This window comes from Lonchura striata, chromosome 3 (assembly GCF_050655825.1).
Source record: "Lonchura striata isolate lonStrDom1 chromosome 3, ASM5065582v1, whole genome shotgun sequence".
In the NCBI taxonomy this organism is placed as follows: domain Eukaryota; kingdom Metazoa; phylum Chordata; class Aves; order Passeriformes; family Estrildidae; genus Lonchura; species Lonchura striata.
This window is the reverse complement of record NC_140705.1, coordinates 69,801,367-69,816,451: the sequence shown is the minus strand read 5'-3', so window position 1 is coordinate 69,816,451 and position 15,085 is coordinate 69,801,367. Positions and strand designations below refer to the sequence as shown.

The 15,085-nt window shown below is 45.9% G+C and overlaps 2 protein-coding genes across 7 annotated transcripts in view; one reads left to right on the top strand and one right to left on the bottom strand.

The window, feature by feature from the left end:
• Window positions 1-5,679, bottom strand: part of PCNX2 (pecanex 2) — a 149,766-nt gene extending 144,087 nt beyond the window's left edge. For 3 of the 4 annotated variants that reach the window (XM_085576784.1, XM_085576786.1, XM_085576785.1), the window contains exon 1: window positions 5,407-5,679. In XM_085576784.1, the coding sequence (XP_085432910.1) occupies window positions 5,407-5,664 (258 nt within the window). In that variant the 5' untranslated portion in view covers window positions 5,665-5,679. Of the gene's footprint in view, window positions 1-1,991; window positions 5,060-5,406 lie in introns of those variants that run through there. The other variant, XM_085576787.1, reaches the window with a different exon arrangement.
• A 4,541-nt stretch (window positions 5,680-10,220) lies between these two features.
• MAP3K21 (mitogen-activated protein kinase kinase kinase 21) overlaps window positions 10,221-15,085 on the top strand; it is a 40,240-nt gene continuing 35,375 nt past the window's right edge. For 2 of the 3 annotated variants that reach the window (XM_021527112.4, XM_085575428.1), the window contains exon 1: window positions 10,222-11,090. In XM_021527112.4, the coding sequence (XP_021382787.4) occupies window positions 10,352-11,090 (739 nt within the window). In that variant the 5' untranslated portion in view covers window positions 10,222-10,351. Of the gene's footprint in view, window positions 11,091-15,085 lie in introns of all 3 variants that reach the window. The other variant, XM_085575427.1, reaches the window with a different exon arrangement.

Genomic DNA, 15,085 nt, shown 5'->3' with positions numbered 1-15,085 from the left:
ATGACACAACCTCTTTGAATTCTTTTTCTAAAGTACATAATTGTTAATTTGCAGCTGTCTGTGATCTGTTTGATGATCTGTGATGAGCACCACGGTTCTTAGTCATTAAAATTAATTACAGTTCAACTATAGTATGTAAAGTTCTTTCACAGACATGACATACTAACAACTTTTTTATATACAAATACTTCCTTACAGTAAATGGCAAATCATAGCAATGAACACTTGCAGTTATAAGTGAATTACCAAAGTCTTTACCATTATAGTCATGGAACATGCTTATATATTGTCATTACAAAGCTGCAGTCTCACAGTGAGTTTAATCTCTCTTAAAGTTTCAGGGGTTTTATTTAAACAGAAATTTACTACATTCTCACACAGGAACAACAACAAAAAACCCAAGCAACATACAAAATTAAAAAAAAGGTTTCCAATACTCAGGACTTGCTAAAAACCTGCTGAAGGTAATTTTTAAGAACAGTCTTTACTTTGGGAGCAAATCAATATTTTTTTCGAATTCATATATAAATCACCCCGACCACGCTTATTTAATCTTTAGAACAAGTCACCACATTTATCTTGATGTTGAAATTAATATGTTGAATCATTTCTGTGTTGTGACAAGCAAGTGGGATGCAATTCTGATGCTTCTTTTGGCTCAGTGGGACTTCATACCATCAAGATGTACACATGAATATATTTTCAGGCAAATACTTTTTTATGACTATTCTGATTCAGATACAAAGAATCTATTGCACAATAGTGGAGGAGCTATTTAGGACGTATGTACTACCAATGATCCCTAATGGGACAGACATAACTTTCTACAAGTTGAGGCTTAAGTCTGGTAAGAATACTTCATGGTACTGTGTAAATACCAACTCCCAGCATACCCTTCAGTTATTTGTGAACCCAGGCCAAGAGAGGATCCATTTGCAAGGTCATGTTCTCAGGATATAATGCTTAGTAGATGAGGTTGAAGAACTTGAGGTAAGAATTTGTGGTTTATGACTAATGTTTTTACAAAATGAGCAAGAAATTGCTTGGTTTCACAAAGAGAGACAGCCAATTATCTGTAATAACTGATTAAGAGAGATTCGTTCACCTTCCAAGGAATCTCTTCAAATATACGCTAAAAGGCACAGATCAACCACTCATCATTAAATAACAATTCAGAATGGCCCACTAAGAAAAGAAGTGCTTTACAGGTGACATTCATAAAGCTTAATAAATATTATATGAATAAAGTCAAGAGGACACAACAAAAATAGATTTCCAGTAGCGCAGCCTATGCATGCCACACTGCAAGAGAGTCTCAAAGGAAGCTCCTAGATTTTTGAGTGGAAAACAGGGCCAGTTTTAGTAAATGCTGAGTGCTGCATGCCCTCATCCCTGCCTTGTGACCAGACCTACAGGAGCTGTGCCCTGAGCCAGCCCGTGGTCTCTGTGCCCATCAGTCTGAGACACGCTGTGTTTTAGTGCGCTCACCACACCAAGACTGCCAATGGCCAGTGCATCTTTAATACTCTGAATCTTGGGGCAGACTGAGTACTGCAAGCCAGCAGGTTGCTCCCTGTCGGTATGAGGAATTAGGAGAAAGATGATAATGGAAAGCCCTCCATTCTCTGAATCAGGCCTCTTGTATAAGGTACCAGTGTCATATGACTGCAGTTGGTGTTCTCAGGGACAGACAGGTGAAAGCTATCAAATCCACGCTGAGGAGGAACTGAGTTACAGGTCGCCGAGGGATTAGATGATAGAGTCACTTTTGATGCACTAATAGTTATAATTAGCCTGGTTTTCTATTAAAATTAGGTTTTATAATGACACCATGTGTCTGTGTATTCATCATCTCCCTCCATCCCGTCAGTTGAAAGTAGACAAAGAATTAAAAAGTTATTCAGCAAACTTTAAGAGAATACACCCCACTGGGCAAGGTCACAGCAGCACACCTCGTCCATTAATGAGAGGAACCCACACAGCTCTCTGACCTTTTGATGCCACCTCAGTGACAGGAAAAGCTTCAATTGAGTTGACATCTTATTAGAAGCTATGAAAAAAAAATCCACAAATACAAATTCATTAGAAGGAGGGCTTCATGACTTCCCACAGGTTTCTATGGAAGCTGTAGCCCTAGTTTTCTTCATTCTTTCGTCCCATTAAAAAAAAATACCATAATGTACTTTTTGTTCTCCAGTAGCTTCTGTTGTTGTACCTTGCACCAGAATAGCGTGGGGTCACAGCCAGAAATGCAGGCTGGTGTGCCCCAAATGTGGCCCAACTTACTGCTGCAAATGCAACAGGGTTGACATCACCATGTAAGAAGCACCTTTGCTTGGGGTTTCTGCCTGCCCAGAGATTGTTCTCAGAAGAACAGCCACATTCTCCTTCACGTGTAGATGGCATTACTGGAGTAGCACAAAGGTGGAAGTGACTGAGATATGTACATAAAGGTATGTAACCTTTGAACAAAACACCATGCCTTGTAACTTGGGCTGCATGATAAAGGGTGCTTAGACCCAGATGCATCCCACCCATTGCTTGAGGCCCTGAGGCATCTAAAGCAAGGCAGTGGTGCACCTGGGCCTCACTGTCTCTGGTGTGCTACAGAACACAAATGAGGGAACTAATGTTCAGTCAGCCACTACCAACAGAGACATGCATAGGATATATGATACCAAAGCCCAAGATCCATATTTATCTGTTAATTAAGGTGAATCAATATTAAGAGATATCCATCACATAGTATAAAATATGGAAAAGCAGGCAGCAAATAAAATTCCAGGAGTGTACATTGAGTTCTAAGTGTGTCCTACCACACAATAAATACAGTACATAACAGGGTAGCCTATCTCTCTGCTACAGAGATATATGTATTCTTAACTTTTGCAGAAGATAGAGTGGGGTAAAAGGCAGCCAAGTGGGACTGGAAGCAGCTGACACACTGCTAGTTTTATCACAGTTTACCTCTGAGTAATTTATGTGCCCACACCCTTATATTGCCATGTTGTACTTCTCCTATCACAGCATGATTTGAAGATCTAGTGTGTGAGAAGTAACAAGCCTTTAAGGTCAAGGGTCCAACAAAAGGCAGGAGAAGCATTCAGTACATTGTTTTGGGCAGTCACCCAAACACAATGCACATTCTCTTGCAGCTTGTAAAATAAGCTTTAGTACAAGTATTTCCCGAAGTTGCATCTCTAGGTCACTGGTGTTTTACTGGGGCTGAATTCAGCCCGGGGGCTGAATACTAAAGAGTTATCACTATTTTCATGTGCAAAACACCTAGGGATCCTCAACTGTTTGGTGGAACAAGGTAACTTTAATTCTTAATATATTATGAAAGTTGATAAGGCACAGTTAGAAGAGATCTCATTGTAATTTTGAAAGTTGATTTGAACAGCAATGATGTTCCAAATATCCAATGTACATTTTTAATGCTTAAATGATAAAGAAAATGAAGTAATGGAAACACAGAGCTGCATTTTCAGGGGTGGGGAAAGCTAATCAAGGAATTCTTAGTAGCAAAGCTAGAGAAAGAAATTCTCAATCCACACAACAGAAACAACTTGATACTTTAAGCTTCTCAATGATACTGTGTCAGCAGCCTCTGCTGAGCCGCTGTGAAAATACTAAAAACAGATGGATGAGTTTTGACACTTAATTCAAATCACAGTTTTAGAGAGACTTCCTAAATGCAACAAAAGATTATCCCAAGCAAATGAAAAATTTAAAAAGTAGTAGTCTGATCTGTTTTCATCTTGCCATTTCAAGAAACATCACTGACCGCTTTTGCTGAATCCAAAATATTGGTGTCAAGTATGTAACATAAATATCACCCCAAATATTACTGAATATTATAAGCAAGATTTCTCATTAACCAGAAAAAAACCTTTACCTAAAAAGCAGGCTCAAGTTTCTAAGTGGCAAGAACAGATGTCTTGCATAAAGTTTACAAAGCCTTAGAAACAAGCCACTTGAAAACAAGAAAATATGTAAGAACATAATTACTGTTAGGTAGCCATCATAATAAATGCTTTATTCTTATCAAGGACAAAGAATTCTCATAGCAATATGTTAGCTCAAGAACACAAGTCCTGCATTTAACCAGATGATTCATCAGAAGGTCAGTCAGTCTGCAGAAAAAAGCAAGTCCATCTAGAAAGGAAAGATGATGCCCAAGAGAGTTCAGTAGATAAGTTACATTTTCTCCCCTTTAAAAAAATCTTAGCTCTGACCTACAGTCCAGTGTTCTTCTGTGCAACCCCCACACTTTCCTCAGTTCAGAAGTTTCCCACAATTAATCCTTCCAAATAGATACTTATATCAACTGGGACAAAAAAGTTAGCCTTCAATTTTTTTCCTTTTTAATCACATTTATGACTTGGACAGCAAATCCTACAATACAAGACAATCTTACAACTTGCTAGTTTGCATAGAAAATATGCAATCAATCAGAAGCAGCATATTGTTATTCTGGTTCATTAACTTCACGAGACATTCTTACAGGAATTCACTGCAATCCATGCCACAAAATCCAATACCAATTCACACTTAAAAATACAAGATTTGGTTTCCACTGGGATTGCAAGGGGATTTATAAATGCTCTTTCCTTTTGATAATCAGGCCCATATCTGACTATGTAGGGTGAATAAACCTATTTAGAAGTTGAGAATTTAGTTGAGTCACTACAGGAACCAAATGGATGGAAACTGCTTCTAACGGAAGCAATATTACCCTATAATCACTGAAGGACACACCAAAATAGATTTGATGATCCAGCATACTTTAAGCTTTTCTCACACAGGAGGAAAATGCACAAAAAGAAGAGCAAAAGTTTCAAGCTTTTCAGGAAAATAAATTTTAAAGTCCAGCAAACAAACTTCAGTTATTATCACTTGCAAAGTTTAAATTTCATCACAAAGGGAGCTGCATGTCACAAAAGCCATGTGATTTACCAGTGACATTCAGCAAGGGGTATTAATTAAACGGTATCTGGATTTTTCCATTTATTTACCCTTCTCAGCAGGTAAGACTGAATCAAACTTAAAAAACAAAACAAAACAAAACAACACCAAAAAACACAAAACACCTGTCTCCAAAAGAAATTTTTGGACAAACGTCCCCACGGTCATTCAGCACTTGCAGAAGCCAGCGCTGCACCCCTACCCAACTCCTTCGGTAGGACTAAGGGGTCCGGCCCTTGCCTAGCGCAGCCGGCGGACTCCTCCTGTTAACCTTAGACACAAAACCCTCAGGTAAAGCCCAGAATGCCCAATATTTAAGCCCCGCAGAGGGCAGTTTACAGCCGGCTGAGCGCACACGCCCTCGCCGCCGCCGCCTCCGGGCCCACCCCGCGGCTCCCACCCCGGCCCCCGCTGCCGCCCTTCCCCAGCCCCTCTCACCAGGTGTAGGGCCATGGGCAGCGTCAGCAGGAACAGCCACAGATAGAGGTGGCAGCTGTTGGTGAAGGCGCCCTGCTCCGGGTCGTGGTACCAGCCCCCGGTCAGCGCCGCCCACACGCCCTGCCCCACCAGCCGCGCCGCCGGCGACACCATGGCCGCCCCCCGCCGCCGCCACCGCCGCCCCTCAGCCGCCCGCCGCCGCCGCCGCCATGCCGGGCGCCCGCGGATTCTCCCATGGTGCCCCGCGACGCCGAGCATCCCGCCCGCCCCACCCCGGGCGCCGCCGCCGCCGGGAGAGCGCCGTCACGGGCCGCCCCCCGCCGGGCACCGCTCTGCCCCGCCGCGGGGCCGGGCCCGCCGCCCCGCCGGGGTCCGCGCACGGCTGCCGGCAGCGGCGGCAGCGCTCGCAGGCCGCGGGGCGGAGCGGGGCCGGGCCGAGCCGCGGCGGAGCGGGGGCGGTTCTGGCGCGGGGGTGTCCGTCACGGCCGCGTCCCGCCCCGGGCACCGCGAGGAGCGGTCACAGGTGCAAAAAGAGCGCGGCACAGGGGCAGCCCCGGCGGCCGCCAGCTGGGCTGCGCGCCTCGCCGGCCACTCCCCCACCGCCGGGTTCTCGCTGATCCTTCCCGATACATCACGAGTTTCCGATCTGCGAGCTCTGCCCAACTTTCGTGTCACCCGTTTTGCGTTGACTTGAGATGTGTTTTGGGCGGGATGGAGGAAAATTCCTCAAAACCCCCCCCAAAAAAAACACATTCGGATTCTTTCAATAATGGGTTTAGGGAAAAGCCCAGTCTGCCTTCGTTGGAGGGTTTCATGCAGCGGACCTCAAACTAGCGGAGTGAGGAGGTAGGGGGCGGCTGGAGGAAGCGTAGGCGAAGTGGGTGAGAGGGGGCCTGAAAAGGTGATGAAGCTGAGTGGAAGCTTTGAGCAGGATAAACTAAAGTCGGTGAAGAATGAGGCATAATGATACCAGGTATATTCTTAGGGGACACCTCCAAAGGAAGGGGTACAAGGGTGGGTTGTGAACACCAGGGCTGACCTCACGCTATGCTCACCACCTCCCGTCCATGACCATCAGAAAATAATGGTGAAATTCAATTTTAAGCGTCTCACCGGTCCCTTCTAGGGACTATTCCACATGTGTAGACCTTTATTGGAGTCAATTTTGTGAAGGATGCATGTATGTAATGGATACATCTCGCATACATCACCAAATTTACCCTATTTCAATTGTTCCTGACCATGGCTACAGTTTCATAGACCAAACATGCCATTCTGCTGTGTTTTGTGTGGATTTTTGGGGTTTTTTTTGACAAAGGTAAGAGACCACAGATGCTATTATAGTAATTGTGAGCTCATGAACCACATACCTCAGCCTTCTTCCTGATGTGGCCATGCTGGATGCTAGTTTTGGCTTGATGGGAGGGATGATACAGCACAATGAACAAGCAGTTGGGAGCAGGGGAGGAATGGCATCATCTCCCTCAGCAGCACTCCCACCATTATATGCCTGAGGCTCTACAGCCTTGGGGCTTGAATACTTGCTCAGTGTGACCTCAGGAAGTTTCCTGAGCTGAATGAAGGAGGCACAGTCTTGGCCATGCCTCATGTGCTACTCCTGTAATCACATCTTGCCCAAACTTCTGCCCTGTTGAGTGGTATTTTTTTATCCTTTGCAGGTTCTTTTCAAAGATGTCAAAGTTTATTAAACCAATTGTAATGATTGAATCAAGTGCAATATGCAGCTAATAGCAATGTTTTGATGTATGATAACTAAAAAGTAGTTTCAGAAACTACTTAAGTCATTTTCCCACAGGCAGGCAAGCAAATAATTTTGTTTACATGCATAGCTCCAAAATAGAAAGGTGGGTCAACTAGGGCGCAAATAGAAAGCTTCTTCAAAACCTCCTCTATTCTGTTTTTTGAGACATCTAACTTATGTAGGTTACAATGTGGAAGGCCTAGATTGTAATTGATATTAGGTTGACTTGTTGGTTTTGGCTGGGATAGCATCAATTTTCTTCTTGGTAGCTGGTACACTGCCACGTGTTGGATTCCATATGAGAATACTGATGATAAAACAGTGATATATTGGTTGTTGCTATGTCATGTCTTTCTTAAATCTAGGAACTTTTTGTGTCTCATGTCCTGTCAGCGAGGTGGTACAAAAAAGAAAAACTGGGAGGGGCAGGTGACTGAAACTGCCCAAAGGGTTATTCTAGGCCATATGACAATATTGGCCAGTATATAAAGTTGGGGGAAGAAGGAGGAAGAGGCAACACTTGGAGTGATAGTGTTTGTCTTCCCAAGTAACTATTACACGTGATGGGGCCCTGCTCTCCTGGAGATGGCTGAACACCTGCCTGCCCATGGAAAGTGGTGAATTAAGTCCTTGTTTTGCTTTGCTCATGAGCATGGCTTTCCTTTCCCTATTAAACTGTCTTATCTCAACCCACAATTTTTCTCATTTTTCCTCTTCTGATTCTTTCCTGAATTCTGCTATTGGGGGAGTGAGTGAGTGCCTGCGTGGGGCTTGGCTGCTGACTGGAGTTAAACCATGACACATGTCCACACATCACTTGAATCTTTGAACTCTTCCTCATCTTTGGATAATGCTGACACCAAGTATTTTTTGGGTATAACAATACTTGCAGTTATGAAGGGTTCCTGTAATTTCCAGGTCAGGATATGTGTTCTGGACACAACGTAGAAGCACAGTATTGTAGCTACGGTTACAGGAGTGCCAAAGATGAAAAAAGGGACCCCTTTTCTCAACAGAGAGATGCCAGTGAGGGTCTGAGCCGCCTGTACGGCGCTCTTTTAACCGGTAACTCCACTAGGTGGTGCCGTCAGGAAAGTTAAGGACACTTTACACTGTTTTGGGTTATAATATTTCCATTATTGGAACTCCTAGGAACAGCAACTATACACCAAGATCCTGGAATGCTGGGTGCTGAAGAAACACTGCACAAAGTCTAACCCGAGTGCAGTTATTGCTAGTGTACAGTGGCACTTCAGAAAGCAAATTCTGGAATAATAGCTCTACATAAATATTTAAACATTTCACTGCACTGCAACCAATACCTTGTCTGACCCAAAACATTCCACACTTAATTAGTTCCTGCAGATTCTTTTAGATAAAAAAGTACAAGGTGGAATTTGTGTGGCAGGACGCTTGTATTACAACATACTTTATGGCTTTTATAATAAGGCAAATATGCAGATAAGGGAAAGGCTTGTAATTACCTCTCTGAATAGCTGCAAGGCAATGTTATATTAAAGGAAATGGGAGAAGACTTGATAGACATGCTGGTTCTGCATTCTTTCTTTTTTTGTTAATGTGGTTCAGTAAGTCACCTTAGCATAATTGTATTTTTTTTGTGTGGTGTATAACTATAAATACAGAGGGATAAACAAGAATTTATGATTTTTGAATACTGTAATTTTTTTTAATTACTGTCTTTATGTTCAAACCCTCCTTCTGTGGTATCCAGCTGCAAATTTTGTGTTTATGTAGAGATGTACAGTGCTATGAATGTAGGTTTTTCTACAAAATTGAGTGTTCATTGCATCAGGTCATTCAACACAGCAGTGCAGTTTTACACCTTTCCCAAGCTTTTGCTGTCCTCCTCAGGGCCTCTGCTGAGGAGGCCACATCCATAACCACAGGTCCCACAGCACAGTGATTGGCTCCTGGCATGAAAACTCATTTCCTTCCACTTTGAACCACTGTCTCACACCACGCTGGCAAGATGGGAGGGCGTCCCCAGCCCACGCACTTCCCTCCAACTTCCAAGGAAAGGACAACTGTAGTTTAGAAAGTGATACAATTTTTCCACTTAAAACCAGGAGAATCTTCACCCAGAAATAGCACATACACAGCATTTGCTATTTTCAGGCAACCTCTTAATTGAAAGGATTGTGAGATCACATCACACAGGGCTGGGACTCTATCAGCCCGTGCATGTTCAGGGTGGTGAGTAGGGGAGAGTTGCAGTGGGTTCAGAGGAGGGCAACAAGGATAATTAAGGGCCTAGAGCATCTCTCTCAAGGACAGGTGGAGGGAGCTGGCCTGTTCAGCCTTGAGCAGAGATGACTGAGAAGGGACCTCATCAATGTCTACCAGTGTCTAAAGGGAGGGTGCCAACAGGATGGAGCCAGGCTCTTCTCAGTGAGGCTGAGCAATAGGACAAGAGGCAACGGGCAGAAACTGATGCACGGGAAATTCCACCTGAATATGAGGAAGAACTTCTTTACTGTTAGAGTGACTGAGCACTGGAACAGATTGTCTGGAGAGGTTGTGGAGTCTCCTTCACTGGAGATGTTGGAGAACCACCTGGCCTCAATCCTGTGCCATGTACTCTGGGATGGCCCTGCTTGAGCAGGGAGCTTGGAACAGATGACCCCCCGTGGTCCCTTCCAACCTGACCCATTCTGTGAGAGCCCACGAGCGGCGGGGGCAGGTGGCAGAGCAAGCACGAACGAGGAAGTTCGGTTTCTTCGGAACGCTCTTGGGGTTTGTTCCAAAGGAGCCCCAAAACCGCACAGGGAAGGCGAGGGGAAGCTGCGGCGGAGGCACCCGCCCCGAGCCCGGTCTGCAGCCGCTGAGGGACAGAGGGGGAGTCACAGCCCCTCCGCCTCGCCCCCGCTCCGCGGGACCGCGCCCTCGCCACGTGACAGCGGGCGGCCAATGGGCGGGCCCGGGCGGGCGGGCGCGGGGCACCGGCGCTGCCCTCCCCGCCTTTCCGCGCGCGCCTGCGCTCTCCCCGCCGGAGCCCCGCGGCGGCGGCGGTGACCGGCAGCCCCGCCCCTGCCCGCGCCCCGCCCTCCCCTCCCGCGGCTCCCGCTCCGCGGCGGCGGCGGCGGCAGGTGAGGATGCGGCTGGGCGGGCGCTCCCGCGTCGGCGGCGCTGCTGCTGGTGGCCGCCGGGGCTGAGCTCGCTGCCATGGCTCTGCCGGACGCCGGGGCGGCGGCGGCGGCCGCCGGTGGTAGTGGGGGTCCGTGCCCGCTGTGGACGGCGCTGTACGACTACGAGGCGAGCGGCGAGGACGAGCTGAGCCTGCGGCGAGGGGACGTGGTGGAGGTGCTGTCGCAGGACGCGGCGGTGTCCGGCGACGACGGCTGGTGGGCGGGGAAGATCCGCCACCGCCTCGGCATCTTCCCGGCCAACTACGTGACCCGCCAGCCCCGCGGGGGAGCGGCGGCGGGGGGCGGCGGGCGGGGGGACCCCGCGGGGACCCTAACGGAGATCGACTTCCAGCACCTGGAGCTGCAGGAGATCATCGGCGTGGGCGGCTTCGGGAAGGTGTACCGGGCCACCTGGCGGGGCCGCGAGGTGGCCGTGAAGGCGGCACGGCAGGACCCCGACGAGGACATCACGGCCACGGCGGAGAGCGTGCGGCAGGAGGCCAAGCTCTTCTCCATGCTGCGGCACCCCAACATCATCGCCCTGCACGGGGTCTGTCTGCGGGAGCCAAACCTCTGCCTCGTCATGGAGTTCGCCCGCGGCGGATCCCTCAACAGGGCCCTGGCCGCCGCCCCCGGGGCCGCGGCCGCCCGCGGGGGCCGCCGCATCCCCCCGCACATCTTGGTGAACTGGGCGGTGCAGATCGCCCGCGGCATGCTCTACCTGCACGACGAGGCCATCGTCCCCATCCTGCACCGGGACCTCAAGTCGAGCAACAGTGAGTGTCGGGCCGGGCGGTGGGGGGAGGTGCCGAGGGACCTTCGGACCGCGACGGCGAGGGGATGTCCCCGCCTGCGGCCGCGGGGCCGGGGGTGTCCCGGCGCGGCGGCGCTGGCCGCGGCGCGGGGGCGGGTGGCCGGGCCTGGACGGGCTCCGTCCGAGAGCCCTATTCCACCGGGGGATGGGTGTCGCAACTTGGGCACCCCGTGCCAGAAGCTTGGGCAAGCGGCAGGTCGGTTTGCCGGGCTGTGAGCTGGCTGTGAACTCGTGGAAAGGTCGGGAGGAACCGGGGGTACCTTCAGCGCACGCAAACTCCTGCCCCCTTAGAGCGGGATAAAATCCTGTGCGCAGCCACAATTGGCGAATCTACAAGGCTGTTTTAACTCTGATGCGTTGTGTGGTCCTGCCTTTTAAAACTTACCCAAGGAACCAAGCGCCTTGTAAAGAAAAGATTTAATAAGGGTATCACTTCTGTTTCACTGCCGAACAGTCATGTGTTTTTGTTTTTCACTGCATGCATTTAACATTGTTAAAATTTACCCAGTTAGCCAACATTGAGGTGGAAAAAACAAGTACCTTAATACCAGTAGATACTGTTCAGATGCCAGATTTGCTTTCATCCCTTGGCTGCACCTGCAAGGAATGAGGGAGTTGCTCAGTTTGTGCTTAATGGCTCCTTGGTCCATCTGACAGTACAGAAGCATCTGAGTTTTTGGCCGCTGTGCATTTGGAAAGCTGGCTTACTAGAATATGGTGTTTATAGATTGCCGTTGTAGTTGTGTGTAGAAATGATGACCTGAAAGTTGAAATCTCTGTGTTTCCCTAAATCTCAACTCTTTCATTTTTGTTCTGAGCGTTCCAAAGGTGCAGCAATGTGTTAGACTATTGTTTTTTCCAGCTAGGAGTCCTTAAGTAGTCCAGTAGAAATAAAAAAGCTTCGTTCAAGTTTGAAGCACTTTGTTTAAGAGGCTGTGTGTCTCGAAGGTCACCATGCATGGGCTGTTAAGACAAGGCTCAGTCATGGGACTGACTGTTCTGAGAATACTCTCACTATTTGTTAGATAAAGAAAGAACCTAGCTCAGCTGTGTTTGTGATTCTGTTTGTAGCACAGACGGTGAACTCTTGTCCATTTAGCGTCATGGCCAACACCTTTATTTCTAGCAAGTGGTCTGTAGCCCAGCTTGTGCCCTTTTAATTTGCTGCTGTGTTCAGAATGAGTATTCTTGAGTATTTATTTAGTGGCTCTCCTTAGACAGTGGGCTGCTGCATGCTAGCAGCATGTTAAGTGACAGTGACAAAGTTCGTGTCTGAAATAGATTCATAACCCTGTGGTTTAGCATAATACTGGGAGCTGAGTTGGGTACTGCTGAGAATTGATTACCATTATCATCTCTTCATACAGTGGTAATGACAGAGCATTTAAAAATATATTTTTGATTATAACCTCAGTCTGTGTGCCTATTCACTTCTTCCATTATTAACTCCAGTTGCAGATGCACTTAACTTGAGCTAGTAGATCTCTCATCTGTATTTCTTAATCTTAGCAAGATAACTTCAAACAGACTTCTTAGTTTGAAGAAGTATTGAATATGCTAAATAGAATTATTTCTCTTGACCATCCACCTAAATGATAGAGTTAGAAGACAATGGTGCACTGGTGGTACCATATACTGTTTAACAGCATGAATATAAAATGACTGCAAGTCATGGCAGTATCCCCCGTTCTGGAAACTCATCCATTCATCGAAATTTCCCTTCATTCTTGTTCTGTAATCTTTTGCAGTCTTGCACAGTGAGAGTGGAATACTGCCAGGGTTGACTGAGCGATTTGCTTGACGTGGATAGTAGCAGTTCTGCAGTGGCTGCAACCTCTGGCAGGGGTCTGGCAGCACCCATTCCTCACCTGCTCGTCACTGCTTTCCAGGCACTGCTAGTGGTAGTGGTTCAGTGCTCACCCTTAAGCAGCTCTAGGTAGTATATGAATGTATCAGTTTTGTGCTAGCTTAGTTATTTTTGTTAAGAAGGATGTTTTTTCTTCCTCAACAATAAATTTTAAAAATGATTGCCCTTAATATGGTGTGGTGAGGCATGCTTCTCAAACTACTTCCCTAGCAAGCAGTCAGGGACTAATTTTTCCAGCCAGGGAAAGGGAGCCCCTTCTACCAGTGTATTTGATCCAGAAAAGGTATGTGTCTGGGCTTGTGGTTGGCAGGCAATAGCAAGCATCTCAAAGGCAAGCATGTTACTTCTCTCAGTACAGTTTTATAGAGTTGGGATCTCTATAGCATATCTAGTGTGGTTTCACTGAAACCAAATTGACAGGACTGAAGAGAAAGTGCCACAAACAGAAGGGCTATGAGAACAGCCAGTTTTTATTAACAGCAGTGACTATCTAGGTTTGAATGCTCTTGTTTGATTTGGCTGATTTTGGGAGGTCGGAAAAGTTCTGTGTTTCTATCAGAGTAAGGGAAATTAATAGGTAAACAAATGTTTTCCATATTGGAAAGGAAAACTAACAAACTTGGTTTTGAAAGCTGAACAGGGAAGTAAAGTGTAACTCATGAGTTTTATTAACAGCAGAGGGAGTTTCTTCAATTCTGGAATCCAAGTAAAATAGATTTAAATTTTCAGGCTTTTCAGAAGCAGACAAAACAAAAGTGTAAAGAACTCTTAGCTTTAGATGTGTGTGATTAAATGAAACATAGTAACCATGGTCTCTTAATGTTGCTTTACAAGTTTAATAAAGCTGTTGCTTTATAAAACATTGTGTGGCTGAAGTAGTGAGAAGTTTCACTGACAAAGATCATGGCCTATTTTGAGAATAACTTCTCATAAGCAGTTCTTACATTTCTCAATATGCTTTATAGATTAAGGGCATAATCTAAAATTAAAGATTAAGATGCGAGCTTTACCTAATCTAAAATCTAAATAAAAATAATGGAAGAATTTTTTTTTCAAGCCATCATTGTTAGTCAATGAATTCTGAATTAATTGATGCTTTAACTGAAAAAATGTCTCTAAAATTGTGAAAATACTCAAATGTTTCTAACTCTGTCTTCTGGGTAGGAATTTATTCTTGATTAAGCATGCCAACTGGTTATAAAAAAGTTAGGTTTTACTGGAAATAAAAGACAGGAATTCATCTACAAGACTAGATACTAATAGTTATTTTTGTCTTTTTACCACATCTCAGCTGTTTTTCTGACTCTTTGGAAGGGCATCTTTTTTTCTCTGAGGGGATAAAATTTCTTTCTTCTGAGCAAGGACACCCCATTAGTCTCAATACCTGTGGTTGTGTAAGGGCTCAGCATAGCCTCCCCTGATTATTCTATCCTGAAGAAAGCTAGTAATATGTTCAGGTAGGGTATGTCACATTTTCACTTTCTGAAGTGAAGGGTGGAGAAAATTGAGGTTTGGGATTCTGGGGTTAATTTCAGACTGGGCTACTTCTGCCTTTAAAAAAATGCACTTTATCTCTAGTGAAGCAGCCTTGTGTACTTGTAGGGAGCATTGCAATAAGTTCAAAATATCTTGCTTATGGCATAGACCTATCCATGATTACAAAGTTGATTATGTGTAGATTAAGTGTACTAAACACAGTACTGATAAAGTGCTCTGTGCTCGCTTGTCATAGATGGATATGCCAGCAGGGTTCAGTTTGCTGTGGTTTTTACCAGCTCCTCCAACAATCCAGGCTCCTTTGCAGCCCTCAGCTCTGTGAAGGCCATTGAGTTTATATTGCTTTTTGAAATTGTCAAGGTTAGCTTGAGTTTCAAGGGTTGTTGAATAAGTCCATGGAAGTGACAGTTCTAATGAGAACTACTTAGAATTTGAAGGAATCAAACATACAAGATGGCAACCCACTGTAATGTCATGTTCTTCAAACTAGTATAATGAGTAGCAGATAGAGAATAGAAACTATTTGATTTTAAAACCTTAAAAGAATATGTGATGTGTTTTGACAGAACTGTTGACTCAGTAGCTTTTGTTGA